Raw genomic sequence first — 27,599 nt, 5'->3', positions numbered from 1 at the left:
GAATCATTTATTGACCTTTATTCAAGATAAATGTATTTACGATCAATATCATGCAAGTTAAAGTAAAAATAACCTCTGATCATTAGGATAGCTTGTATTACGAAAGCTGCGGCATTAGTAAAAACAACGATGAGCCGGAAAATGATGGAGGTGGAAAATTGTAAGGAACGAAAAAAAAATCCAAACTTGTACGTAATTAGCTGGTTCGGTCACAAGTTGTTGCCCCTCGGCTACAGAGCGTATAAATGTTTGCTTCCTGGTAGTATCTGAGGGTCAGCCGTGGAAATACTGGGGTTAATAAGGATACGTAAAAATAAAAGATACTGAAAATATAAATACCGCTGGGACTGCAAAAATATCGCGTCAAGACGTTAACAAGTGAATGATGGAATTACCGCAACCGGACATATCCCGCTTACATAAAAAAAGAATCGTTGTCATTTTTACCTGAGAATTGCAACCTGAATATTCCAATTAAAGTAAAAGCAGGTTACAATAAATACGGTAAAAGAAAACGATGCAGAAACAAAAAAATATCAGGAAAGACATTTATACAGAGCTGAAAATGCGTTGTACTGGATGCGGCGTCTATTTTAATGATTTAATTACTTTTTCACGAGCGAGTTGTGTACGGCTGCGATGGCATCGGTTATACGTATTGTGTTTCCGGCGTGAAAGGGCCGTTGAAATTACCCAGGCTGAAAATTAGGCTTCAGTTAAACTGACTGCAGCCAAACGAGAGGCTCTACCTTCGCTGCAGGTCAAACGTTATACGGGGTGACCCTAAACTGAAAACCACCCACAGTGAATTTTCACATTCTCAATGAGATTTTGTTAAAAAAAAATAAAAATAAATAAATAAACGACACAGTTCTCTCAGATCTTGATCCTTTGTGTAGAATGAAATGTGAACCGAGTTCACCGCGCGGAGTGTCGGCATTATGACGCTGCAATCTCGACCCCACGGGAACGGAAAACGTTGCGGTTTTCAGGCACCCTTATCGGCAAACCTTCAACGACCCGCGTTCTGTACATGAGTTTGTCGAAGTTGAAAAGGATAATATATGGAAAATTTTTTCAATATTTTGTTCAATCTAACGGTCGAAACAATGTTTTTTGTGATTTCCGAAAAGAACGATTGAAGTTGCAAGCGTACGTTTGACAACCGAGTGCATTACAATTTCAATAAAAAATGTTTTCTACCCAAAAGATTTTGAATCGTTCATCCATTTCAGACGTCAAATCAGTTTACGCGAGTTTATTTATAGCCACAATAAGGTTGAACGAATTTTTCTTGTAGCACAAACCTTTGGCAAAGAAATTTGCGAGCAAGGAACACTGCACTTTTATCGCAATTGATTCGATTTACATTCCAAATAGCGAGTAGCAAATTACTGTTAAGTGAAGCAGACTAAGTATCTACTATCCTCTACTTTCTGTTAGCTGATTTTTTCAGATCAATCATCCTGTTGATTCACAGAGTATGAACCAACAATCGAAAATGTTGGCGCACTGACTCACCAGATTTCTCCGTCGGACATGGCTTCGTCGAAGTCAATGGATACCAATGATGCTACGTAAGATGTAATTATATTGAATAACAAGCAGGATCTAGTAAACTAAAAATTAAGTCCTGGAGCTTGTATCTTCGTCATGTCTGTATTGCACAACTTTGTCGAATCGAAGCTAGTAATGATTTTCAGTTGACAATCCTTCGGAATTGGTAGATTAATTATTTGTCACGACAAGTATGGAATATCGTGAAACACCCCGTAGAGCCGAAGATCCCTCGGACCTTGCATGCACCTACAGGACTCGGGTCACGTTCCAGTATACCATAAAAGTGGATAGAGCTAATTGCCGATTGGGCAGCGGGCCGCCTGACAGCTGACCCTAATCTTCACCCCCATGCCGAAGTCGGTAACCTTATACAACTGGTTGTTAAACTGTATCCTTATCGTCGGCAGTCGTCCGTCAAGCAGCGAGTCATTCACGCATTAAGGTAGCCTAATTGAAATTACATTTGATCCGGAAACGCGGGCACAGGTAAGGTGCATTTGGATACGGTTCGCAGGTGGGAATATTAAAATCAAAACCTCCCTCGATCACCTGTTTCATCGTTAGACATATTTTCGTAATCGGATCGGGGAAATGATACATTTTTTACGGGTAAAAAGATATGGTAAACAGCTTCCGCAATTTTTGCAAATAACAAAAAACAAACAAAAATTATCGAGTTATGTACAATCGCGCAGTTTAAAATCTAACTGTACGTGGTCAGAATGATCAAAAATTCACTGACGGGGAATAGAAGAGACTTAAATTTTCGTGAGTATTTCAGACTTTCGTCGTTTTCTGTTTTTATATAGCCTCAACACGTTTTTCTTTGTATTTGAGAAGAAATTAAAAATTAAACAGCCTGAAATAACAAATACCAGTGACATTTCTTATTTAAAAGTAACTATCGGAGGCCGTTGAAAAGATTGTTAATATTATATACGTACAAAGTGTAAAACGTGCAGACAGACAGGCGATGGAACAGTGAGAAAGCGCGTGTCAACATATGTCCGTGTCTCACGTGTCCTTCAAATTTCAATCCGTGAATACAAAAGGGAACTCGAGGTTTCGTATTTGAATTTGAACTCGAATTTGCATCTGCCTGTCGTACAGCCTCTCCTTGTCAGAAGCAATTGTCTCAGCTAATTATATCCGCCTCCTTTATGCTCATCATAAAATACGAACTGCTTCAGCCCGTTTCAACCCGAGCTATCCCGTAATACGTGCATTCAAACCGTTTGCTATTCTTACGTACACGCGAGTATATATTGACGCGCAACCCTAATACCCTCACACTCACCCTCGTCCTCGCCCTTCTCTCTTTCCCCATACCGAAATCCCCTGTAACCCCCTAGCGGAGAGAACGTTTTTACGGACGATGAGGCGGGGGGCACGAGGAAGAAATTCGAGGGAGAGGGATGAGAAGAAGAGAGGAGAGGACAGGAGAGGAGAGAAGTACTCGCAGGGAAACAGGGAAAAGAACGAAGAGACAAAGTTTGGAGGGAGAATTGATAAGGGTATAAGTTTCAAGGATGCCTCTTGCTCTTTGTTTCTCTTATCGACGACGCGTACGAGAATTAATTAGGGTAAAACGAAAACAACAAATTTCGAAAGTTAAAAGTATATGGGTAAAAATAAAACCGACGTACAAAACGCATGGAAGTGGAAAAACAAGTGACAAACGTAAAGACTATAGCTTAAGCCTCAAGTCTAGCAGGCTCGACCGCAAGCTCGCTTTGTCTGCAGTTTATTCGCAAGACAATCGCGTCCTACAACTCGTAAGGTTTATACGGACGTTACGATGCGGTCGGATTTTTCAACTCCAAGAAGTGACGATACTTCATGACAATACGGAATGTATTATAAAGTTAAAGACAGAGAAAAAGATGTTGCTGCTATACGACATAAATTTTTAACGGAAACCAATTTTTACCTAGCCATTTGATAATTTATGTAAACTTGTTAGTTTCTTTATAGGTATAATCAAAAATCTGGTGCAGGAATTATTGTTAGGCTGATACTTTGCTACTGAAAATGAATTGCTTTGTAGAATTTTCGTAAATTTTCTCAAGTCTGTCAAAAATACTTTCGATAAGTTGTCGCATTATAATACAATTTTATTTAGATATTGACTATTTATGAACTATGATCAAAAAAATTTCGAATCAATATTAGTAATGTTGTGATGTGTTTCTATTATTACTAAACTTGTCAGATAATGCAGTTGTTTTATGACCACTTTGTAGATCAAGTTTTACAGTATTTTTTCACCGCTTCGATACAATTGAGGTAAAAAGATCTTTCCAAGGTGGCACTGGAAATCGGATTACTAAATTCCCTGGGATTTTCCTAATTTTCAGAACCTTTTTCGCAAAATTCTCTGCCATTTTTCACTATTAATACCTACTCTCATTTTTCAGAAATGGTCACTTAAATGCTGTTCAAGGTAATTTGTAGAGAATAGTGTAATAAAATTAAACAGATTTTTCATCAAACTAAAGATTGAAAAATTGTTCGCTCTTATCTGAAACGAATTAATAATTCACTTGTTGATAATTATTATTAACAAAGCTGAAATAATTTCGATAAATAAAACAGAAATATGTCTTAATATTTCCCTGAGTTGAATGAGAATTTTACTGATTTCCCTGATTTCCCGGTTCTGTCGTCACCCTGTGAGTTTCAACAGTCGCACATGCATATACATCATAAATTTAGCGGCATTATATATATTTACAAGATCGCAACTGCCAACCTCTTCACGTTTAAATCGATAATAAAAGAAGCACTCGAATATTCATATGTAATACTTGAAAATTTGGCACGAAAAGAAAATCTTATTGTTGAAATTGCTTCAGACACCTCAATGCTACTTCTTGAATTAAAGATTACTCTGTCTCTATAACTTATTGTTAGTCAAAAAAAGACTGCAAATTAATTGTTCAACTTACATTTCGTATTTACTTTGAAGTAGATCGCCGATGGAGGTAAGCAAAGAATTACATAGGTCCAAGTTCCAAATGGTTCTGAAAATAAAATTGAAAGCTGCACTATTTCAACAATCATCAAGTGTCTAAAAAACTATAAATCGCATATTGTTCATACATACGGTTTAAGCGTAATAACTCCTAAAAGGTCGACTATAACAGCCAAATCGTTCATTGCTACCGCCGAGTCAACCGCTGCCTGTAAAGTGTAATAATAAACAATATTATGCATCTATTTAAATTCAAACATTGCCCAAAAGTCTCTTGGACGAGGAACCGCATTTCGGGTGGTTCTTCACAAATATTTACAGTCGTACCTTGAGGTCTTTGCTGTGCCATAGCGAGTAAATGATTTGTAGAGATCTATGACGACTATTAAGTACTGCCATCATGGACTCATAGCCACGCATCATACTGTTCAGTACTTCGGCTTCTGACATTTCTGGGAGGACGCCTAATTGGGAGTAACCCAATGCCCTGCCACCATAGCTATTCTGAAAAATAAAAGAGGGCGGTATTTACAACTTTGATATCACGAAGTACAATTTTCTGTACTTGAAACGATGAAATCAAGCAACAGATTGAAGTTATTATACCGAAAATGCAGAATCTAATCACTCTAAGAAAATGAGATGAAATCAATTTTTCATATCTCGTATAACAAACGAGACTCCAATTTCTCTTATGCCGATAAACTGGATGCCTTACCGGTAAAAATTCATCCATGTCAAGGCCACTCGGTTTGTCAGCGATCATTGGAACGAATTCATCTTTGACCTTTTCTTCCACTGCTGGCCTTAGTTGTGGTACCCTTATTTCAACCTTTACATTAGGTTGAATTTGAGCTTTATTTTGTTTTTTCACTGCATTCCGAGCTGATAAAGGGGTTGAACTAGAAAAATTTCTGTTTAACGATGTTGACCGTGATTGAGCAGTGTTTGGCCGGTTCAAAGCAGGATCGGACGGACTATGTTTAATGTTGTTTATCCTGTTCCAAAGATTAAAACATGTGTAAAATATTTATGCATCAAATCATTAGTATTGATCATTCAATTTCTATAAAATATACAAAACTTCACCCACTGTATCGGATAATCACTTTCGTAGCCCTGTTCTCGCTCTTTACAACTGCTTTGCCTCTTCAGGCAATGTTTAGGAGAATCTGGACTGGGCGCTCTGCTTTTAATTTTACCATCATCCATTACCGGAGATATGGCAGCCATAGGAGCGACTCGAGGTGTCAAAGTTGAGTTTGATCTCTGAGGTCCCAAGGGTTGATTTCCAACATTCTTCTTGCTAAGCAGTGGCGTAATACTTTGTCGAAGTGGCGGGATTGTTGATATATTTCTAGAATTTTTGCTTGCATTGTTTGCCTGGAGATTTGCTCTTATTTGGCTTGTAGAAGTTATCAAGTTACGCTGGACTGGTGGAGAAGATTTTATGGGATGAACACGCACTGGTACTGGCTTCATTATTGATGGTGGCTCTTCATCCAACTCATTTGTATTCAAATTTGACAATGACGTTGACAGTGTTTGAAGTATTTGCGGCTGTGTAGGATCTGGAACAAAAATAAAAATTTGATAACAATTATTACAGGCTCCTTGAAACTTTCTGACAGATACTGTTACTGTGTTACTTATTAACTAAATTTTAACTTTCTACATGAGTAGAACTTACTCCAAGACAACATAAAAAAATCACTTCATTGGATTGAGCAGCATTTAAAATTACCATTAATATATCAGGATCATTGTTTTCTGTATATAAATAGTCACTTATGTTTAAGACTCACCCAATTCTTCAGGTTCGACAAAAGCTTCTAATTCAGGGGGAGGCGTGCGAGATACTGAAACATATCGTGCAAAGCATGCTGTTTCACAAGCTGTACAACATCTATCTAATTATATTCTAAATTTGTATATTACATTACGGATCTGTAATGAGGAGACGTTTGGTGAGTATTCGATTTCCAGTTGGATTAGTAGCAATTACAATATACATAAATTCAACAATAATTCCAATTGAAATGAAACTGATAAGAACTGATAAATAATTTAACAGCATTTCGAATTACGTGACAGATCGAACCATTAAAGAAGTGAATCAATGTGTATTCATGAAATGTCAAACTTACTTTTTGTTTAACTTTCAAAAGAAAAAATTCGCCAAACACCTTTGCCACAATAAAAATGAAATCATACTTGACTCAAAACATTTCAAATATTATCAAGACTTAGTTCTTATCAGGGTTATTAAAAAAGGATTTGTTACTAGTGAATTTTTCACCCTTAACTGTTGAAGTAACATATAATCTCATAATAAGTACGAAAAGTTGCAATAGTTGTCAAAATGCACAATATGTTTTTTTTTAGAGTCATATTTCTAGTCAAAGTTTGCTTGAAGTAACAAGATACTCAAAGGTACTGCTTTAAAAAAAAAGGTATAATTTATTCATCACCAAAGTTCACGCGAAAGATGCAGTATTTCTTTACATTAATGTATTGCATTTGGTTGGAACAATGATATGTTCAAAACCCTAATACGTCAACCTTGAGATCAGGAATGTTGACAACTAATAGCAAGAAGACTGAACAAAACCTGTTACATCAATTTATACAACACATACAGTGAGATACTTACAAGACCTGTTTGGTTGAAAGACATCTCTGTAATCTGTGACATTTGGTATTTCAGCTAGCATCACTTCATCCTCAGGATCTGTACCAGACTTGTCTGCTTCCTCTATTGTTTTAACGTCTAATCTATTAATCAAGAAAACAAGCAAATGTAGGTTTACTATCAAGGAAAACGATTTTCATGTTACTACAGAGTAGAAGTACAGAAAAAATAGACTGAAATCAAAGTAAAATCAAGCATTTAAATGCATGAAAAAAATTCATTACTTGTGCTTCTTCAATTCGGGAGGTCTTTCTTTAGAAAAACTTTTCCTCAACGAGTTGCCGTGACTAAAGGGTGACCCAGGTGTAGGGATACCTCCGAATGGGGCGACTTTTTTTAAATCGCAAACAAACAGGACTACATTTGCTATGTGAAAAGAAGCTCCGATCTAGAAAGCGGTAAAAATTTGATTATTTCAAAGCAAAACATTAATTCAAAACCATTTCTCAGTGATATTCAAGTAAATTTACCAATTGATTTTGTGCAACAGCTATATCTTGAACCTTTCCCCAACCTGTTGGTACTGAGTCAAGCGTTCGTGTTGGTTCCCACCCGTAAACCTTCAAAATATCCTGACTACCAGCAAAAAGACACTCTCCGCCTTGACTAAAGTAGAGACTCCTGGATAGAAAACATTGTTTATACTATAGACAATTAATAATTGTGCATTATTTGGTCTGTAAAAGTCTGTATTCTTGTCAATCGATATTCATTCAGTGCAGTGTAACAAAATAACAGATTGAAAAAAAAAAACTCTGAATACCGTTTTATTAATTATTAAATAAATGCCATTCATGCGTGTGAAATTGAAAATTAATCGTATACTTCGTTTCTGTTAATGTATCATTTCATTGATAAATTTAGCTATTCAGGTTCACCTAATTGCCGTGGACTGTGATTGTTCCGTGGAAGAAACCAATTGAAATGATTCTAAATCCCAGAAATGGACAGTACGATCTGTACTACCACTGGCTAAAAGAAATTCATGAGGATGAAATTCGACAGTTGTTACCGATCCTTTGTGTTCAGAAAACTCTCTCAATTGCTTTCCTGCTCGCAAGTCCCAGAGCTGAAAAACCGGGAGAAGCAATAGTTATTGACTAATAAAACTAATGAATGTATGAACAATCAACAATAAATTGAATCCATAAAGTATGATTGAACTTGAGCTAAATCTTGAGTTAAAACTAGGAGCCTGTGATAAAACTGAAAGCAAAGTGACAGTCCTAAGATAGAAGAAATGTTGGAAAAAAAAGAGGTAATATCAATAAATGACGCTTATTTGAACCAGAATACTTATGTAAAGAAATTCCAAAGTAAATTGGTTATTGTCAATAATGTAAGGCTGTTCAACTGGGAAATCTGCAGGAAAATTTCTGATACCAAATTAAGATTCCGTACTAACAGAAGAATTTGAAAATAAAACTAAATTACTTCATATTTATGTATATTATATTATTATTTAAAATTTCCTAATATTATTAGCCTGTTACAAGTTGTAACACCAGCACTTGGATAACAGAGCTAATACCTGATGAATTTTAATGGAGTAATTTCCATAAATCACGCGTAATACCATCAAGAATTGAGTCATTCACTAATGGAAGTTGAATAAAAAAAAATTGTCGCATTTACATAACATCTAACTAACTTTCTACGTTGCATATTTTTCAATTCCTGTCAACAGCACCTTGAAATTTTCGGTAAAAATGATGTTTTCGTTATTAAAAGATAAAATAAATATTTGCCGGCGGAACTTACGTAACTGTTTCCATTATGAAATAAATATATTATAGAGTTTCAAAACCACTGAATTTTAAATTGATAGGTATTCAAAATGAAAATAACTTTTTTAAAAGAGCTCATGAATACTCGTGGATGAATCTTGATTGTTTAACTAAGCAAGTCGTCAAGCCTGAGACAATGCATGATCATGCCTGACATAATGAAATGAAAACTTGTGTTTATTATACAAATTGAAAAAAACTTTTCTTCAAAACGATTCAGAAATACCTATTTACTGTCGTTTTGCATTAATCTTTTACATGTTTACCTTGACTTTCCCTTCTGCTCCAGCACTGGCTATCCACTGTCCGTCAGGACTAAATTTTAAACTATTGACAGTATCTGTATGGCCTTTGTAAGTGAATATACACCCCTTTCTTCTCATATCCCACAACTTTATTGCTTTGTCCAGACTTCCCGATGTTAATAATTCTCCATAGGGGTGAAAATCCATGCATCTAATACCATTTCCATGTCCCGTCAGAGTTCTGGCAAGCTTTGCATGCTCCAGATCCCAAATTTTTAGCACACCGGTCTGTGATCCAGCGCAAACTAAGTCTTCCGTTTGACCGAAACGAACACATTCTATTGCTGTCGCGTGTCCACTCAGGCTCTGAAAACAGATTTTAAAAATGGTCCAGTTGAAAAATAGAATGACAACTAGAGTGGCTACTAAAGTAAGATTTCACCTTCAATTAGGTTCTAAAATCTGCAAATTCATTTATGAATAAGAACCTGTGTGGCAAAAGAAAAAAAAAACATCTGGAGTTCAATATTAATGGAGTGGAATGTTTGTTGAATTGAGCAGAAGAAATAGTACGTAGCAATCAAGACCTTAGTCAGTGTAGCTAATAAATCAAAATGCATAAAATAATGAAAAGTCGATGACTGTTTAGCTAAATTGAGAAAGTATGTCAGCTTGGGCCATTTTGTTTTGGCAAAGGTAAAGAAGACATTGTTGCTATACCAGTAATCAGGTAGTATTACTGTGGATATTAATACCTGCAATGATGTAAAACCATCCATATCCCAGATAAGGATCTAGACCTTAAATAGTGATTTGCAACGTCATGAAATAGATATAAAGTTTAATAATTCAAGAATTTTGTATCTTTAGAGAAAATGTACTAACGTACTTGAATACTTTGAGGCTTGTAAACAATGGTCCATGTCGGTAAAGGAATCGGGTCTGCATTGCAGTCCTACATAAAATAACCATTTTATAATCTTTATTTATTTTACTTGTATACATCTAATTGTTGGCAAGGTTCTGAAATAAAAATACAGCTATATGAAGAATATTATGGATCCTCCTATTGCAGTTTGAAAAAAAAAATTCAATTACCTACGTTTCTAATATAGGTAGAATTTAATGTAAGCACTGTTTAAAAAGGAAAGATTTCACAATAGCTCGACACAATGTCTTAATTTTTATCATTGTTACTTGATAGGAAAATGATTTGAAAATTGGAATGGAAACAAATATTGATAATAAAAAATGAAAGAAGGTTTGAAATCTATGAGTTTGTAATATTAAGCTTTTTGTAATGCTTAATGTAGTTAATAATCATCATTGATCAGCTAACAAGACTCACCATAATACAGTTGTGCTTTCCAACGGCCCATAAGTTGACTTTACGATCGTCACCGCCGGTAACTAACACTCGGCCAGATTTATGACCCAATGCTAGACAGTTGACGTTTGATGTATGAGCAGCAAAATCCTCTATGAAAATAAAAATATAAAAAAATCTGAGACAGCTTTTTCAATTGGTTTCTTTGATATTCATTAAAGACTGACATGAGCTTGAACGAATGTTTCTCAGTAGTCTTTACAAGTATTATTTGCTGACAGTCTAATTTGTCAAAATACTCTAGGGACTCGGAGCGAAAATAATTGTTGCGACATACAGCCTGCACACCTCACTGAATGTGTCTGAAAGTTTACTGGAGTTTTCCACGGAGATGCCATTTACAATTAAACGGTGAAAATTCGGATTGTAGACTTTCTGCTAAATTTTTCACAATCAAAATGGAATTTTATTTAGCAGATTTTTTGTTATAATGAACGGGTTCATATAAGTTGACTTTTACACAGAATGATTCAAATGAATCGTGGAGTAATTTCAAGGTTATGGTCACTGAAAAAACTTGACTTTTTATTAAAGAATATGTAGTAAATATCAAGATGAGATTATAAATGAATTTAATCTGACAGAGATGAAAGGTGAATCCGTGGGTAAATCACATGTAGATACAAAATTGAGTAAAAAAGGTTGACAAGTAATAAGGTATGATTGAATATGTAAAGTGACTCACGTAATTTCCAGGATCTCTTAGTTGACGAAGCCATTTTCGGTATAAAAAATGAGATAATCAAAAATAAATTATTTAGGAACAGTGTTCATTTGACGTTTTACTGGTTTTGATGGAGAGAATTTTTTCTTGGTCGATTTAGAACGGTGCATTTTTACTAATTCTCTTGTACCGTCTATTATTAACGTCGGTCGTAAACACACTAAGAAACTTTTAGTTATGTTATGGTTAAGCCTGAAGAAATTCTTCCCAGCTATATTTTCTCGCGTCTTTTTTAGGTAATTTCTTGATTTACACGATTGTTGTATCTCATTTGTCTCTATCAATGCTCTCCTTGACATACAATTCCATCTGTGGAATACACGAACTCAGCTGCGCAACGTCGATACTCAAATCACGATATTCGAGATTCAAAGATCGATAGTAGCGACTAGGACGTCGAATTCTTCAACACTACTGGCGTTGATTGAACTTTGTTAAAGCCACCAAAGACGGTTACCCTAATAGGGTGTATTGGGTCTTACAGAATCGCCTATAAACGGCTCCGGTCGATAAAAAAGCTACCGAATCGCCAACACGGCTTCTTATGACCACGGACCCACTTGCCCGCTGAGTACTAGTTACGAAAATTTGCCCACGGTTAACCGTCTTTAAATTCTTCCGTCAATGACAACATAATAATTCATGAAGACATTACGTAAGAAACGTGTGCCAAAGTGTGAAGTGATGGCACGATGACATGGTCATCGTCAATGCTGAACCAAAAAATACGGTTGTAGAGTCGGAAGGTCGGACTCCCGCTGTTGCTTGCTCTTTCTAATTAGCGCTTCAGATCGGTGCACGAACCGTGCAGTCCATCTTTATAAAATCTATGAAGAGTAGGTTTCTCTCTGCGCACGCCGTCACCAACGTGGGGGCTGATAATATACTTCGACATCCCCCTGTTTCGCATGCCTCTTATGTAAACGTTTCGAAATAGTTTACCAGTTTCTTATTCATATTGCTCAATGAATCGTCCTAAAACAGTTTTCCACCTAATGTTCAATCTCAAATCCCTTTCAAACAACAGATTAATACCTTATTCTGGCTTTTCCTCGATCTATAAATATCTATCAAATCACCGTCCGCGTTCAATATGTACACTCAGCAGAAGAACTCTCGTCTCTTATATACAAGGACAATCGCCCGAACCTCGAATTCGCGAATATTTCTATTACATCGATCACCAAGGAATGGTAGGTGTGATAATAATCTAAATAAGAAGTACGATCTATATCACTACTTCTGTGGCTGCTGATATCACGATTAAACGCCTTAGAGGAGGCTCCTCAATTAGACATATAATTTGCAGGCCGTTTGAACAGGTTTTGAAATGTTTCGGCGAAATTGCGAACTGTCTTCAGAAAACTCTACTTACTCTTGTTCTTGAAGATACGTGGATTTTCCAGAAATTTATCCTACAAACATTTCAGAAAAACTAAAACCGCCGTTTTCGAACCATGTTATGTCAACGTTTTTATTTACAATTAATACTTGTAAAAGTAGATCCAAGCTAACCACTAGGTGCCATATATGTAGATCCTCACTAGTGATCTCGCTGGTAAAGATCTGCGGTAAATAGATAATTCAAGAGAATCCAATATTGGTGATACAGACTCCAGACAAACTCGTTGAAGCGGATAGTAGATCTAACTGAAAATTTAATTAGAACTGTAATAAAAAACAGTCTAGCTCTTCAAAGGAGCGAAAAGTAGATTTATGTATGTTTTTCTTCTTTCTCCTTGTTCTGTTCAATAAGTGCCAGATAGTTTCATATATCTGCAACTACCATTTAGACCATGAACATTATCACTGGATAAACAAATAAAAATTCAACAATGATTTTATCTGGAAACACTACGTATTTGCCCTTGCAAGAAAATGTGTTAAAAAATTATGCGAAAAAATAAAAGTGAATTTCTTATTATCGCAATATTACTAAAATCCCTATTTTTTGGTAAAATCTAAGCAAAATTTCTGGTAGAATAACTGCGGTATCAACTACGCGATTAATGTAGATAAAATGCAAAGTACTGGAAAACTTTATTGTTGATCTCTGTTAAATGATTATTTGGGTCACTGTATTAAATTATTCGGGTTACTGTATTAAATTATTTTTTTCTAATTCGTTGGGTTAAGAAAATATGTATCTATTTTTGAATTCTCATGAAATCGTATTTGAACTAATTAATCAGAGCAAAATAAGTTAAACTGTTACAATATTTTTACACTTATTGATTCCATTTGAATGCCTGTAATGGTTTCACTGGATATTGTTTTTTACTCGAATAAAGAAATTAATTGAATACAAGATCTTATTAACATATTGGATATTGCTTGAATTTTGAAATATTTTATGGTCTCCAGAGGTACATGTATAAAATTTGTATATCTTTCAAATTGACAGTTGTTTCTTGATGATTCTCGAATGAAGAACTTCACCTCTTGTTTTAAAGGTACGTATTCGTATGTTGCTGATTTGTATTAAATAGATCAACTTAACAATTAACAGTTCATAAATCAAACACTTTCAGATTTCAACACTGATCTCTAACATAAAGATCTCTAGTGTAGAGATCAGTGGATTTCAATCTCTGTTTTAACTTCCAAGCCAAATCTCCTTGAAAATAGGTCAAATTCGCATAAATTAATTATTAAATACATGTACAGTAATTCTAGCTTATATGCATTCGTGATCAAATTCCTTGAAGTTTGAATGCAATAAATCTAATCCACATAAACCTTTTTCAACGGTTTATCTTGAAAGCATTCTGGAAAATCGTTTTATCGATTTTCAGAGAAAAAGTTTTTGGCATTCTTCTTCACAAGACTTCGCAAAAATGAAACTGGCCGTTATATGGATGATTTTCCCTACCTGTCACCATGTGGAAGAGAACGAAATTTCGTCAGATGTGATGATCTTCCAATCGTGTTTACACATGTCATTCAAAAGGAAGATTTAGATACTGGAGGAGTGAAAAATCAATTTAGTTATGCTCATGCCGATGAGTTACTGACGGTTTGTATGTTTTCTATTTTTGCCCACCTTTTACAATAAAGAACACCTAAATTTAGCCTTAGACCATAAATGAAAAATTGATAGATCTGCTGACATGTGAATCTTTGTTATAATCATAGGTTCCTTTTGAGCCAGCAAGAATCTTCATGAGCATGGAAACTGGACGAGTTTATCATCCTGCACCAAAAATTGCTGGTGGCATAGGCTTGGTGCGATCTAAGCTAGCATTAGAATTTAGCAAATACTTTGAATTCCATAATGGTGAAGAACAAAGTCCAACGCATTTTTCTTGGGACAATAATAGACATGAACTGGATTCCGAATGGCATAAAAAAATAGCTAAAAAAGTTCTGTGAAAAATTGTAAACTAATTATTTTTACAACCATTGCAATTCGTTTCAAGTCTACATATAAAAATGTGAGGGTTGGCATTGTCCAGAAGATAAAACATTCGCAGAAAAACTTTAAACTAGAGTCTAATAAAGATATGATTAAAGAGAGTTTCCTAAAATAGTTACAAAATAATAAATTGAAAAATCATTTATTATTAGCCCTGCATTTGTTGAATTGCAAAATGTGTAGACCAAACTATGAAACGATGGTAATCTCTTATTTTTCTAGTAAAAAATTAAGCACCATATTTAACGTTGACGGAAGAATTTAAAGACAATTACCCCTCTCCTGGACAAATTGTGGTAACCAGTACTCTGCGGCTAATTGAGCCCTGGGCCATAAGAAGCCATGTTAACGTTTAACAGTCATCAGTTAACGTATTTGATTACAAATTTTTTATATATACATTGCCTTAAAGACAAGTCTTTATAAATTCGTCATACATATTCTACGTGTTGTTGCACGAGCCTATAAGTCAATAGAATTATATCGTGAGTAATAAATATTAAAATTAATAATGATAACACTCCGTTAGACTTCTGTGATATAATTATTTTAGAATGGGGCCTACTCTCCGACATTAGCATAAATTAGAGACATATGTTTATACTTCTAGAAATATAAACTCTGATACTTTATACATGTACGAAAAATTTTCGATTCCTGATCCAAAACTGTACACGTTTGATTAAAGATTTACTTATTTCAGTTGGTTAAGTCTTTATAAACATACATAGAAAAATATTAAGTCGTACATCGTACCATTTGTTCAGCTCTTGTTAAATGACGATTGCAATGAGTAAATGTCGAAAATTACGAACGTCTAAGGTTTGAAAATACCTCATCTGTTGTGTTAACGACTCTCCAGGCTTAAGAAGTTTTTGTTATCTTGTTTCGGGTTTTGAAAAAGGCTGAAGCGATCCTGGCTGTACCCAAGAAAATCCAAGCACCTTATTTTCCTCTTCCTTCTGAAATTGGCCAAAATTTCAATTATTTATCTACAGTAGCTGTCGATTTCAGTTCAAACATGACAACTTTATGTTTCATGTTTTGATGCCTTATTACTGATATGGATATAATGTTTTTTCAACAACGACAAATCATAAGTTACCTTTGATTTTAATATCTCCTCCTTGATACCATCGTGCGATGAACTATCATAAGGGGTAAAAGTAATGTAATGCGGATCGTCAGTTGAAGGTGGATCGTAAAGCTGACTCAAACTCTCTGTAACACTTGCCCTAGCTTTTTTTTGGAAACTTTCAATGTTACTTGCAAATCTAAAACAATATAGACCGGTAAATTAATAAAATACCATTCCATGAAAATTTTGTATGTTTGAATACATTAGCAATGATAGTCATGATCAGTATGCTTGAAAAGGGCACATCAATAGACAAGAATTTTCTTACAACATCAGAGCTTCTTCATTGATGGACGGCATCTTTGAATCGATTTTGGAAAAGACCTTGACAATGTACTGCACTAATTGCCAAACTCTATTGTTTCGTTTCCATTCAGGAAATTCCCACGTTGTATCTAACTCTCCAGTATCAGCCTTCAATAATGGATGAAATACATTCGGTTGAAATACAACTTTCTGTAAGATAATCGAATGGTTAGCAATACTAGAAAAAGAAAACAAATATACCTATATATGATACAGAAATAGAAAGAAAATAAGCAACCTAAAACTCTGTTGAATGATTTATGTAACTTACCGGACAACCACCGTCGGGAAAAGTTGGGGGCAAGGTAATTGTGAATCTGAATACGCCACCTTGGTAAATCCCTTGTCTAACAAAGAAGACTCCAAACCATACTGCAAGAAAAAAGGCCAACACTTACACAAACTGTTTTCGATCAATTCTGGAAGTGTTGAAATAGGATTACAAACTTCATCATTTAACTTACAAAATGAGTCATTTGCAGATGGAATCACATAAATTCTTTTTAGATCTTGTTTCTGCATCATATTACTGAAACAAAATTATGCAACGTTATAGATTTATTGAAGATCCAGCCAAAACTCAAATTGAATACAACATGAATTATTGTTAAATTTTGAGCATTTTCAGGATGATTCGTTGCTTAGATTTAAAGCAGGTGTACCAGAAACAAGTTCTTGCGCTGTAGCATTTTATCTGCAACATGCAACTTAATAATTGATCAAAGTTAAAAAAGTAGGTACACTATTCAACTTACTATTCAGAAAGAATTATATACTCTTGTAAGAACACAGCATATTCTCTGTTACTGCGAGTCGAAGGAGGTCTATCGATCATCCTAGTGGACATGGCAAGCTGTGTCTCTCCATTACTATTGGATGGCAACAATTTCCTTAACGATCCTTGCTGCCTGAAGTTGTCGTCCACATCTCCTTCGCCCTTTAAAAGTCAAATTAAAATAAAATGTCAAAGTTCACGTAAATAGTTAATAAACTTGACAGTGTCGATATTCACACAACAGCGACGTGCAAGTTACGCTAGACTCAAGACAGAGTCATACAGGTATAATCAGGATATGTTTAACGTTTGATATACTGTTACTAGTTTTTATGAGTTATTATTCCTTCATTATCCGAAACAAGAACATAAATGAGTGATCCACAATATTTTAAGTATTATCATTGCAGGTAGTCGTTATTGCTTTATTCTGGTAAAACATGTTGGTTAGAAGTTACAGCGTTTATTAATATACAGCTTTTGACAACAGCATTGAAATAAATTGTCATGTTTACCTTGATCCCGGTCGTTGTATATCTCGATGACATCGTTACAATCATTAATAATATACGTATATTTGTGATCCTAAACTTTTAATTATAGATCTGTTTAAACAGAATCATAATGAAATATTGATCAAGAGATTTATAATATTTATGAATGAACTAATTCATCTGACATCTGTGATTGAACTGAAGTTACTGTTTCGAGATTGGATCGATTGTGATCCAGACGCCAGTGTTTCCCTAGCTCACTTCGTTCTATCTATTTGACTGTCGGGTTGGGTATATTTTGGTATTTTTCAGGTCCTCCATCCATGCTCCATGTGATTACCCTGCTTCTTAGAAAAAGTGAAACATAACCAAAAATATTTAAAATTTAGGTTGGGTTCCGCAATTGTTTGCTACTGTTTACTGGCTGCCTCATATTTACTGGTTTTCTTCATAAAACGTAATTGGTCTTGAAAGCAAGTATTTTTTCAGTCCGAAATCGAAAAATTTTACAACTTCGCAGATCCTTGTTCATAATTTTGTTAAAAATGACTACAAGAGAAGTGAACAAGACGAAATTGTCGAAAGGTATTTTGGAAATGAAGGTAATAGACGAAATTTGTATGGTCAAGTTATTTTTATCAGATTATGCAGTTTCATATGTCACAACTTTTTTTATTCCTTTTCATCTAGTTCATGAAACGAACCAAAGAGAAAGTTGAGAAGCAACTATTTCAAGAAGAAGGCAAAGAATACTTCGGGGCACAGCTGACTAATCACATGAAGAAAGGATCGTAAGTTTATAAACTCAACGATAACAAATAATATTTTCCACTTGCAAGGAGTCTTAGTTTTTACTGACAAAATTCTACAGCAATTATATCTTTTGGTAATGGTGGTGATACAACTAAGTTAAATACTAACAACAGAATCAATTATTATGTAAATAGTGAATAAAAAGCAAAATACTAATTGACAAAACACATGTTTCAGTCAGTAATAGTTGCAATCAATGTAAATCATAAGTTTCAAATTAAAAATATTTGGGAAACTCAGCCGAACTCTGTTGAATCAATATTTATATCGCTAAGGAGCAGATTTGTTTCCTTTTTTATTGGATTGTCTTCACAAATTGCTGTTAGGCAATTCCTCTGATATAAGTATAGAGGTATCACTTTTTTTTCAGATTTTATTTTTTCTAAATATCTAGTTCATTCAGTTTTCGATACTTGTTTTAGGGATAAATTCATCATTGAGCCAAGCTTTGTGTTTTGTGAAGGTTTGCTTGACGGTCGAGTGAGCTTTCGCGGTATGAATCCAGAGATAGAGAGACTGATGGAATTGGAAGAAGAAGCTAAGCAAGCTTTGACCCGGAAACAGAATGAAACTGAAATATCTGATGAACAGATGGCAAAGCATTACAGATCCTCAGCAGTGGATACAATGGCAAAAAAATTCAGGACAAACCATGAAAACAAGAAATATGTAAGGGATGACAGCATCGAAATAGAACCCGTAGAGAAAAAACCTAAATTTTTGAAACCATCGGACTAAGAAGGGTGATCGTATCCTAAATGTATTTTATATTTGGATAAATGAAACACCTGATCTTGCTAAATGCCTCTTATTTTTAACAAGAGCTGAAGATTTGTGTTAAATAATAATTAATTTTCGTAAATACACGTTTGCGTGTGTGTGTGTGTGTTGGGTATTTGATAGCTTCATAGTTTGAAATTTGGTTTCGAACTTAAAATAGCATAGAAAACATATATTTTGTATGTCTCTGCATGTAACTCAAATCTCAAATTTTGTATAATGCATATTTTTTCCTCTCTTTTTCTCCACAGGTAGATTTACCTGAGTTAAATTCATGCTTTCCAGAATTACCAACTAATGGGTACATTTAGTATAATTGTTCTTAATATTTATTGTAAGATCAAAACTTTTTCAATAAATTAATTTTATCAGCAATATACAGTACAAGAATATTTTTATTAAATAATTGTAAAACTTTACAACGTATTAACATTTTTAAGATATAGTCCTGTACATATATGCCAGTTGAAAAAAGAAAATCCGAATTGCTGCCACAATAGAGTAAAAATAATAATGACACAAATCTATTCATCTATCTGATTTATTTTGTTTAATGTATTGTAAGGTTGAAATTCCCAATGTTAATGCAATAAAATATAAACACAACATTCACTTACCTCAACACTAAGAATTTTCGGAATAGTCAACAAAAAGGAAATTACCACAGATATAACAAATTTTACACTCATTTTCTCTTCTCTTTCTGGCTAGATTTCTGTACAACATATTTATTATGCTACGTTAAAAACTTGAACACATTTCCAATTGAAATTTATAAGCTGGATAGAAAATGGCACTGCCCTAGGATCAACATAACAATACTCCCAACAGTTAATGCCAACAACAAATACCTCCCAGTTATAGGTACTCTGAATAATCTAGCGCACATATTTAATGAAGATGCATATAATAGAATCGTATCCAAGTCCGATCCTGGAGTGTCCTGATACACGAATGGACGTACGCGAATTTCATGCCCAATTCCTTGAATACTTGAGCATGCTGAAGTTAATCGTGCTGCCTAAATAAGTAATAGAGAATGAAAATATCATAATTGTTCAATACTCTTTTGAGGGTACTTTCCCTAATTGTAATCTACTAAAAATTAAATGCTTCAGATATTATAGGTGTAATCTGTTACGAACCTGTATAAAAGGGGCTAATGATATCACGACCCACAAAGACACATTTATAATACTAATATAAATAATTGGACTGCTTTGTACATCGACATTATCGTATTTCAGTAGCCATAAAATACCAGCTGCAGCCCACGAAAAATTTACCACAGTGTATATGCATACTGCCGGACCAAAATCATCATTGAAATATTTCAGCAATTTTTTAAACTCACTAATCTCCTATAACAACAATTTAATAAAAGTATTTAAACAAATCCATCGTAAAATACTACCCACATAAATTATGTTTATAAAAGAAAGAATAAAATAATGGCTACAATTCTGTAATACTTCATTCATAGAGTAGTCATAAATACTGTCAATTCAGCTTTGTGCATGTATTACACAAATTTATACATAAATACCTTCATCCAATCTAACGGAGCCAATGTATGTTGGAGTAACTTGGTTCGTAGAAAGTATAGATGCGACATTAATAGTTGTCCTTGCAAGCAGTAACTTGTTATAATCGTTCCTTGAACCATATCATGCCATAAGGTACAAACGATCAGAAAAAATTTTAAAACAGTCTTCAACTGGTCTGGACTGTAAGAATATATTGTTAAAAAAAATTTGAACAAAGATTGAACCTTGATTCCTCTAGTGATTTTCCTATGTGCAACACTCTTGTTGGGTTCGTTTCTTTACCTAGAATGAAGCCATTGAAATACAATGATTCCTCTTGCCATCATTAAGTTCACAGTGATCAAAGCTATGATCATCCATATAATGCTCAGCACAATGAATAACCACAGTATTCTAACTAATCTCTTCTGACTACCGCGATCTGATGGGTCTGAAGACATGAGAAAAGCTCTCTCCATCAAGTTTTGAAGCTGCTCGTTCTCCCGTATTCTAAATAAATAAACTGCATACAAATATGCACTGAGATGAAGAATGCTTGGTATCGCATAGCTGAATGCTATACTTCCATAACATATTCTTTCATACTGTAACTCCTTGGTAGTGTTAGACACTAGCTCATGATCGATTCGCATCAAGGTATAGCAAAACCCACGATCTCGTCTGATGAAGACAAAAAGAAAATGTATGAAATGCCTATATCGTACATCAAACAATTGACAGTCAATAAATACGTTCCCCAGAATCATTATATGAATCGAAAAATTTACCTAAAACAAGCCGTATATTGAAGAACGTATCCAATGCACATGAATATAAGGACTTGAAAAGTGTGCAGATTGGCAAAAATTGAATAACAAGGCGAGCACTCTATATCATCTCCACTTGTTGGTCTCAATCCCATTACTCCGAGAAGTCTTAAATAGGGACGTAATATTTTGCATTTGCAATAATGTAGGACGGCTGAAGTGCTGAGATTTTCATAATCTGGTCTTTCGGTAATTTCTCCAACCTATTTAAAAGAACAAAAAGAAGAGTAAATTATTAATACAGTGGATATATTCCGCAGTAACTGATGGAATGATATAACGGTGGGCACATAGCGTTGACTGAAGTTATGCCTGAACTTTGAGCGCCGGCTTTTTATCAGTAAAGCAAGTAATCTTACTTCGGCACTTTCTAATTCTGATAGAATCGATGTTGTCGACATACGCAATGGGTCTCCATTGTTTTCGTTGAGGCCAGTGCGCTGGTTTTTTGAATTCACTGCTTTGTTTGAGTTTTGCCTAGACTGCAGCCAGCAAAGCATCATATCCTCCTTACTTTAGCTATTCTAAAAATGTGATATAAGAATAGTTAGAATACTAAGACAGGAACGTTATACAGCCAATGCACAATCAATGTCAATTCAGATCTGAATTTGTAAACAAAAACACAGTGATGGTTGTTGATTTTCGACAATTACACAATTTCAAGATTTTGATGAAGTACCACATACACATGAAAACTGGATTCAAAGTTAAGATAGCTTGAATTAAGAAACAAAAATAATTAGAATAAACCTAAAGTTTAATTTTTAACTATTGTACATTTTGCATTATTGTAATAACGTATTAATCGAAATATGCAATACTAAGTATATATCAAGTACTTTATTGTGTGAGGGACTGGTACTATATGAGAATGTAAACAAACAAGTGTATAACTTACCCGTGGACTTACCAAAGGCATCCTTCTAGCAGCAGAGCGGCATTTAGCACTTTGAAACATATGTGTGTATGAAAATATTCCTATAGTATCAAATACGGTTCGACACGATAATTTACTACACATATAAGAGTATTTTCTGATGACTTGTTTCACCTCTGAGAGTTGTGATACACTATAATCAGACGTTGATACAACAATTTGTTTGTGAGTGATAGTAATTATTATTTCTTTGTATGGTAGTGCTGTAGCACGATAACAATTGTGAAGGGAATGACTCTTATACTGTAACGATGGTCAGGGAATAACGGATTAGTTTTATGCTATTATTATTTACAAGTAAGTATAAAAGATTTTTTTTTTCATTTTGTTTTCGTCCGTCGATCCTATACAACTCTTTTGCCGTTCCAAAATTTCGGCTTCAATTTATTGCCGATTTTCCCCGCTGAACGAGACAATCGCTTACGCTCCGCACAATGCTTAACTGTTTTCTCTTCCGAATAGCCACCTGATTTTTTTAGCTGTAACAAATGTTATACAAGTTATACAAGTTATTTTGTAATATTCACCTTTTCATGCAACGTACATGTTAGTCCTTATGCTAAATAGTATTTGATACGGATTGGACATTGAACTTTGAATTTTCTTGATTTCGAACTCTGAAACACACTACTTTGTCACTTTCGCATAATTTTAATCAACAAACCTTTTTAGTGCTGAATGTCATTTCTCTATTTCCCAACGAACCAAGCATTCTGACACTATTGACTTCTTCAGCTTGCAATCTTTGGCCAAGGCTCGCTCTGTAATTAAGTGCAATAATTCATAACAATAAATTACCTACTTTGCTATAAACATGATGTATTTCACATATTGTAAAACTTGAATATCATATCGAAATGTTATATTAATAATTATATTTTATACACTGAACGTGCGACTTTTAGCTCTGAAACTTTCTGATACCATAATTAGTAAAAGAGATACATGGAGGTAACAGCACTGAGTGATTTATCCTGTTATCTAGGCATCAAACACATTTGTAGATTTGAATAATACTACATAGAATTGACTTAGGAAGAATCAATAACGAATGAGTTTAAATAAACTAACGAAAATAACAAGTGATTTCTCTAATGGAGAAAAAAATATAGAGTAGAAAACAATGTGGTCAATCTCACAGAGCCAAAGCAAACACGCACATAAATAGTAATTTAATTGTTTTCATGAAATTCAGTTTCCTCAAATCGCTATTTGTGCTTGAGATTGTGCTGATAGAGAGGTAGTAAAATTGCCTCCAGCATTAATACCATGAGGCTTATTCAATAAATTCTCTTGGATATCCACAGAAGATTCTTACTTGTTTTGTTTTTGTCTGACAGTCCTGATACCCATAAACTCGACGCCTTCTTTGAGTTTGAAAAATTTAGCTGATTTGCTCTCTGATCGATCTACTGCTTCTGTTTCTTGATTCTCTTCTCTTCGCGCCTTTTCTTCTTCCCACTCTCTTTGTCTCGTCTCTCTCTTTATTAATTTGTGCTGCTTCTGAACTTCCTTAGCCCAGCCTTTGTCGTCATCCGAACTATCATCATCCGACAATGAACTTTCCTCCGAACTTCGTTTACCTTGATTCATTTTATTTTACGGTGAAACTAGACAGTCCAGAATTTAATACCAATGATAATGGTACAAGTGGAAAAAAGATTACCTTCAAGTGCGTTTTCTTCTTCTCTGGCTATGTCAAATCGAGCTTGAGCTTCAAGTTTCTTGTTTAATTCTATTCTTCTAGATTTGGCAAGTTGTGATACTACAGGATTTAGCAAACGGAACTCCTCTGTGTTTTCGTCCACTTCAAAGTTTGGATCTTCAAATAATGGCTTGAACCGATTGTCTTTGAGAAGATTTGGTGTTTTCCGTTTTGCTTTTGGATCTAATTCGTTATCCAGCAATTTCTGAGCTAGACGTTTATTAACTGATGGCAATTTTGAAACCTGTGTAAAAAAATTCGATTTCACCAAATATGAAATAGTAAAAACTTATTTGGGTATGAAATTATTGAAAATTTGAAATATGCCAATATTAGTACCTGCACTCGGTTCGTACGTTCCTCTTCAATTTTCTTTCTGATCTGTTTCCTCTGATATTCATCAAAGTTGAAAGGCTGAGCTACGTCTCTAGCCTTTCTGTAGAGCCTAGCATCCATAAAATATCCGTGCATGTATGCCCTAAGTAAGTTACTTCCTTTAAGATGTGCTAGTCCGAAATCGTCCAGTTCCTTCTCAGTAATGAATTTATAGTCATCATAAACAGTATCAAAGTTAGACTCTTCAAGTTCTTCAGTAAGATTATCAAGAAAACTGCACCACCTAGGTGCAGGTCCTAGGCTGGGTATGTAGTAAGTTTGTAACTTAGTATCTTCATTAGCAATAAACATCATTCCGGTATTCGGAACAACACACATATTGTTGAAATCTGCCTGTGCTTCTATTGAGGTGTACAGCTTGCCCTGTAAAATAATATGACATGCGTTTAGTACAGCTGTTAGGCATCACTCAAGATTCATTTTTTCTATTTATACGGGAAAGACATGAAGTGAACGATAAGAATTTTAAAACTTTCAAACATAGGAAAATTATCTGAGAATTTAGGAGAACTATTTGCAAGAGTTGATTTTAAACGTATGTTTTAGCAGACCTCTTTCAGAGCTTTTCTGTGCGGATTTTGCACAATTGATGATCTGACAATATTTCTATACAAACGCGGCGACTTACCGTTTGTTTATCCCAAATTTTAACGACCGAACTATCCATAGAGTAGATCATACCCATCTGATTGTGAAATTCAATATCTCTGATTGGTAATCCGTACATGTGATCCTTTACCAACAATGGTTTATTTGATCTAATGTCGTAGAGTAATACTTGACCTGTAGCAGTACCCACGCCCAATGTAAGTGCATCCTGAAACTTGAGGGCAGTAATTGACGGAAATCCTTCAAGTCTGAAAATACATAATGTAAAATAAAATGTGCTTGTGTAGTACGTAATAATAGTAAAAGTAATATTAGAGTAATGAAAAACTTCAAGAATCAACAGAATATCTACGTGGTATAAACTTCATGTACGCAAGTATGAAAATTTTATTGCCATATACATACTGGGTATTTTCGGTGACACAATGAAACGCGCAGTCTAATGTACCAACTTTGTTTCTGGTACGAGGATCCCAGGCTTCGATTCGTCCTTCCTGAGTACCAATCATTAGCGAATGATGAATAGGATTTATGGTGCACCTGTTTATCCCAGAGGCCTCCGTAAATAATGATTGTAAAAATTGTCCCCTCTCTAGGTTCAGTCGATAGATCTCATTGCTAGAATTATTATAATAATCATTTATTGAGTTATACTAATCAATACGAGTGTGACCTTTCAGGGAATTGCGACAATTTCTATCCAGCTTGATTTAAAGTTGACAAATTACAACTCATGAGAAGTCTATCATTCTGTTATTTTTGAAAATTTATATTCCTTGAAATATATGTAGCAAACTCTGTCTCTATCATTAGTAGTAAACTTGTTTCAATATAATGTGATGAAGCTTTTAATTGAGACCTAACTATGCTTTCAAAAACCAGACAGCTGATGTGAGAAGTTTTTTTCTGGTTCACTTGTTTGAAATTCACAATTAACTCAATCATTGTAAAGTATGTTCTTGATGAGCATGTGCAATTATACCGCCAGAACGAAATTATTTCGTATTATTCTTGACTTGTGCAAGAATCACAAATGTTTCTTAAATTGCCATATGATAAAACACAGCTTACCTAGCACCAACAACAAATAGGTCGCAGGACGGATAATGGTACTGCATGTCTCTTCCAAACCGGGGTATCCTAAGTCTATAATATTTCCCTTGCGCCGAATGAAATTCAATGTATCTATCACAGTGCAAGAAGACTAACTGAAATGCAAAATTATGAGATTGTGAAGTTGGTGTCGTTATAAATCATTTGAGTAAGTTATCGATTCTTTTACTTACAGGGAACTGTAGGTAGGTCGACCCCTCCAATGTTCATCTAATTCATACATTTTGTAGTACATAGAGAATTAAGAGTCATGTATATTTTTTTATCTGCTAATAAACGGTTAGAGTAGTGAAAACAACCCCCAAAGATGGGCACCTAACGGGGTGATTTCTTGTAGCGCTTGATGGATTCGAATGAAACTAACCCTGAAATGTACGATTAATTAATAAATATTTATGAACAGAAACATTTCAGTGTCAGTTTCATTCATTGGTTTCATCTTTGGAGGTTGTTTTCCATCCGCTCTAAAGCATTTATTAGCAGATAAGAGCATCTGTGTGTCTCTTAGTTTTCGATGGACTACGACATAATGAACTAAATCAAAATCAGAGGGGTCGACCTATCTATGGTTCTTTGTTAGTGAATATTGACTATATAATCACCTTACTGTAGTCGTCAGACAATATTTCAAATGTGAGAACTTCAGAATCGAAGCAGCGCTCAAATTTAAGGGATAGGTTGTTCACGTCAAAACATTTTACCCTTGGCTTATATATGCCAGTAGCAAAAATATATTGGCCATCCCTGGAAACTTTGACAGACGTACTAATTCCAGGCATATCAAAATCCTGAATAAGTTCGATGCGTCTTCTGATATCTGTGAGTAAAATAAAATTATGTAATTTTTTTTTTCTGCAAAGTAGTTTATAATTGTATTATTGAAAAAGATTAGACTATAATAAGAATTATTTGATAAAATTTTTTTGCAACGTACATTATTGTGAAAACAAAAATACATATATATATATATTTCGAAGTAACTTACCGGCATTTTTTTTTAGTAAACTTCGTCGCTTTCTCTCTGATAACCACTAAAAAAAATTGCATTGTGTGAATTAAATATTAGAACGTTAATGAAAGTTAACTGATCATAACCTTAAAAATGGTATAACCCTCATGTAAATGCCATAACTTTACCTCGGGAAGAGATTTGCCCGCACTCAAGTTGTAGATTTTCACATTATTAGGATCTGAGACCTGCATTTTATTTACGTTCACATAAAGCACAAATTTAATAGAAAATACTGTGCAGGCCTGCCTGCACGCTTCTGTTATTACAGCTAGCTTAGACGGAACTAGCGTAACATAACCTCAATTTGGCTACAGGTGATTTTAAAAAGCCTGGGCCCCTATGGTCACTATCTATTGCTATCTATCATCTTAGATGAGTTTA

The 27,599-nt window shown here is 34.5% G+C and overlaps 6 protein-coding genes across 22 annotated transcripts in view; 2 read left to right on the top strand and 4 right to left on the bottom strand.

Annotated features, from left to right (window-relative positions):
- Positions 1–11,756, bottom strand: part of LOC124296977 (katanin p80 WD40 repeat-containing subunit B1) — a 41,764-nt gene extending 30,008 nt beyond the window's left edge. For 5 of the 9 annotated variants that reach the window (XR_006906490.1, XR_006906489.1, XR_006906488.1 and 2 more), the window contains exons 1-13: positions 11,331–11,756; positions 10,607–10,737; positions 9,280–9,624; positions 8,105–8,295; positions 7,697–7,847; positions 7,451–7,614; positions 7,188–7,309; positions 6,340–6,393; positions 5,628–6,105; positions 5,253–5,532; positions 4,862–5,038; positions 4,667–4,743; positions 4,509–4,583 (exon numbers count right to left, since the gene is read on the bottom strand). Coding sequence is in view for 5 of the 9 variants with exons in the window: in XM_046747485.1 (XP_046603441.1) it covers positions 4,509–4,583; positions 4,667–4,743; positions 4,862–5,038; positions 5,253–5,532; positions 5,628–6,105; positions 6,340–6,393; positions 7,188–7,309; positions 7,451–7,614; positions 7,697–7,847; positions 8,105–8,295; positions 9,280–9,624; positions 10,607–10,737; positions 11,331–11,364 (2,279 nt within the window). In the remaining 4 variants the exon portion in view is untranslated. Of the gene's footprint in view, positions 1–181; positions 267–3,404; positions 4,082–4,508; positions 4,584–4,666; positions 4,744–4,861; positions 5,039–5,252; positions 5,533–5,627; positions 6,106–6,339; positions 6,394–7,187; positions 7,310–7,450; positions 7,615–7,696; positions 7,848–8,104; positions 8,296–9,279; positions 9,625–10,606; positions 10,738–11,330 lie in introns of those variants that run through there. The other 4 variants (XM_046747484.1, XM_046747486.1, XM_046747482.1 and 1 more) reach the window with 4 other exon arrangements.
- Positions 11,757–12,049: 293 nt separating this feature from the next.
- On the top strand, positions 12,050–15,486 carry LOC124298516 (UPF0598 protein CG30010). Its single transcript, XM_046750631.1, has 4 exons — positions 12,050–12,562; positions 13,774–13,822; positions 14,165–14,385; positions 14,505–15,486. The coding sequence occupies exons 1-4, from the start codon at positions 12,335–12,337 to the stop codon at positions 14,739–14,741; spliced, it is 735 nt and encodes a 244-aa protein (XP_046606587.1). The 5' UTR covers positions 12,050–12,334; the 3' UTR covers positions 14,742–15,486.
- Positions 12,825–17,719, bottom strand: LOC124298515 (AKT-interacting protein-like). Its single transcript, XM_046750630.1, has 7 exons — positions 17,519–17,719; positions 16,984–17,165; positions 16,693–16,757; positions 16,500–16,600; positions 16,191–16,378; positions 15,890–16,058; positions 12,825–15,746 (listed from the first exon to the last, which is right to left on the bottom strand). The coding sequence occupies exons 1-7, from the start codon at positions 17,561–17,563 to the stop codon at positions 15,663–15,665; spliced, it is 834 nt and encodes a 277-aa protein (XP_046606586.1). The 5' UTR covers positions 17,564–17,719; the 3' UTR covers positions 12,825–15,662.
- Positions 17,720–17,761: 42 nt separating this feature from the next.
- LOC124298517 (M-phase phosphoprotein 6) lies at positions 17,762–19,587 on the top strand. 4 transcript variants are annotated; one of them, XM_046750635.1, is made up of 4 exons: positions 17,762–18,099; positions 18,188–18,288; positions 18,733–19,070; positions 19,342–19,587. In XM_046750635.1, the coding sequence occupies exons 1-3, from the start codon at positions 18,043–18,045 to the stop codon at positions 19,046–19,048; spliced, it is 474 nt and encodes a 157-aa protein (XP_046606591.1). In that variant the 5' UTR covers positions 17,762–18,042; the 3' UTR covers positions 19,049–19,070; positions 19,342–19,587. The 4 variants fall into 4 exon arrangements, with proteins under 4 accessions (XP_046606591.1, XP_046606588.1, XP_046606590.1 ...); XM_046750634.1 differs by having other exon boundaries at positions 17,768–17,886; positions 17,987–18,099; positions 18,733–19,587; XM_046750633.1 differs by having other exon boundaries at positions 17,772–18,099; positions 18,733–19,053.
- Positions 19,588–19,728: 141 nt separating this feature from the next.
- Positions 19,729–22,529, bottom strand: LOC124298512 (uncharacterized). Of its 6 annotated transcripts, none has more exons than XM_046750623.1 (7): positions 22,133–22,529; positions 21,803–21,967; positions 21,405–21,646; positions 20,920–21,297; positions 20,637–20,817; positions 20,236–20,451; positions 19,729–20,111 (listed from the first exon to the last, which is right to left on the bottom strand). In XM_046750623.1, exons 2-7 carry the CDS (start codon positions 21,944–21,946, stop codon positions 19,863–19,865), a joined length of 1,410 nt encoding a protein of 469 aa, XP_046606579.1. In that variant the 5' UTR covers positions 21,947–21,967; positions 22,133–22,529; the 3' UTR covers positions 19,729–19,862. The 6 variants fall into 6 exon arrangements, with proteins under 6 accessions (XP_046606579.1, XP_046606581.1, XP_046606584.1 ...); XM_046750625.1 differs by having other exon boundaries at positions 22,224–22,529; XM_046750628.1 differs by having other exon boundaries at positions 21,847–21,967; positions 22,224–22,529.
- Positions 22,530–22,673: 144 nt separating this feature from the next.
- On the bottom strand, positions 22,674–27,529 carry LOC124298511 (nucleolar protein 10). The gene is made up of 11 exons (XM_046750622.1): positions 27,344–27,529; positions 27,192–27,237; positions 26,809–27,023; positions 26,165–26,301; positions 25,499–25,711; positions 25,113–25,341; positions 24,428–24,847; positions 24,050–24,332; positions 23,702–23,966; positions 23,048–23,144; positions 22,674–22,862 (listed from the first exon to the last, which is right to left on the bottom strand). Exons 1-11 carry the CDS (start codon positions 27,407–27,409, stop codon positions 22,728–22,730), a joined length of 2,106 nt encoding a protein of 701 aa, XP_046606578.1. The 5' UTR covers positions 27,410–27,529; the 3' UTR covers positions 22,674–22,727.
- Positions 27,530–27,599: the final 70 nt, after the last annotated feature.

Source organism: Neodiprion virginianus, chromosome 2 (genome assembly GCF_021901495.1).
Source record: "Neodiprion virginianus isolate iyNeoVirg1 chromosome 2, iyNeoVirg1.1, whole genome shotgun sequence".
Lineage (NCBI taxonomy): Eukaryota > Metazoa > Arthropoda > Insecta > Hymenoptera > Diprionidae > Neodiprion > Neodiprion virginianus.
This window is presented reverse-complemented; position numbering and strand designations above follow the sequence as displayed.

Excerpts from the sequence above, each read along its gene's own strand:
- LOC124298516 (XM_046750631.1), top strand. The coding sequence starts at position 12,335 with ATGAATCGTCCTAAAACAGTTTTCCACCTAATGTTCAATCTCAAATCC. Across the intron at positions 12,563-13,773 it reads ACATCGATCACCAAGGAATG|TTGTTTCTTGATGATTCTCG; the intron begins GTAGGTGTGATA and ends TCAAATTGACAG. Across the intron at positions 13,823-14,164 it reads CTTCACCTCTTGTTTTAAAG|AGAAAAAGTTTTTGGCATTC; the intron begins GTACGTATTCGT and ends ATCGATTTTCAG.
- LOC124298517 (XM_046750635.1), top strand. The coding sequence starts at position 18,043 with ATGACTACAAGAGAAGTGAACAAGACGAAATTGTCGAAAGGTATTTTG. Across the intron at positions 18,100-18,187 it reads AAGGTATTTTGGAAATGAAG|TTCATGAAACGAACCAAAGA; the intron begins GTAATAGACGAA and ends CTTTTCATCTAG. Across the intron at positions 18,289-18,732 it reads AATCACATGAAGAAAGGATC|GGATAAATTCATCATTGAGC; the intron begins GTAAGTTTATAA and ends TACTTGTTTTAG.
- LOC124298511 (XM_046750622.1), bottom strand. The coding sequence starts at position 27,409 with ATGCAGGTCTCAGATCCTAATAATGTGAAAATCTACAACTTGAGTGCG. Across the intron at positions 25,342-25,498 it reads TGTGTCACCGAAAATACCCA|ACTTGAAGGATTTCCGTCAA; the intron begins GTATGTATATGG and ends ATGTATTTTCAG. Across the intron at positions 24,848-25,112 it reads AAATTTGGGATAAACAAACG|GGCAAGCTGTACACCTCAAT; the intron begins GTAAGTCGCCGC and ends ATTATTTTACAG.
- LOC124298512 (XM_046750623.1), bottom strand. The coding sequence starts at position 21,946 with ATGATGCTTTGCTGGCTGCAGTCTAGGCAAAACTCAAACAAAGCAGTG. Across the intron at positions 21,647-21,802 it reads CAGAATTAGAAAGTGCCGAA|GTTGGAGAAATTACCGAAAG; the intron begins GTAAGATTACTT and ends TCTTTTAAATAG. Across the intron at positions 20,818-20,919 it reads TTTCAATGGCTTCATTCTAG|TCCAGACCAGTTGAAGACTG; the intron begins GTAAAGAAACGA and ends ATATTCTTACAG.
- LOC124298515 (XM_046750630.1), bottom strand. The coding sequence starts at position 17,563 with ATGATTGTAACGATGTCATCGAGATATACAACGACCGGGATCAAG. Across the intron at positions 16,601-16,692 it reads ATCTGCAAATGACTCATTTT|TATGGTTTGGAGTCTTCTTT; the intron begins GTAAGTTAAATG and ends TTTTTCTTGCAG. Across the intron at positions 16,379-16,499 it reads TTCCCGACGGTGGTTGTCCG|AAAGTTGTATTTCAACCGAA; the intron begins GTAAGTTACATA and ends ATTATCTTACAG.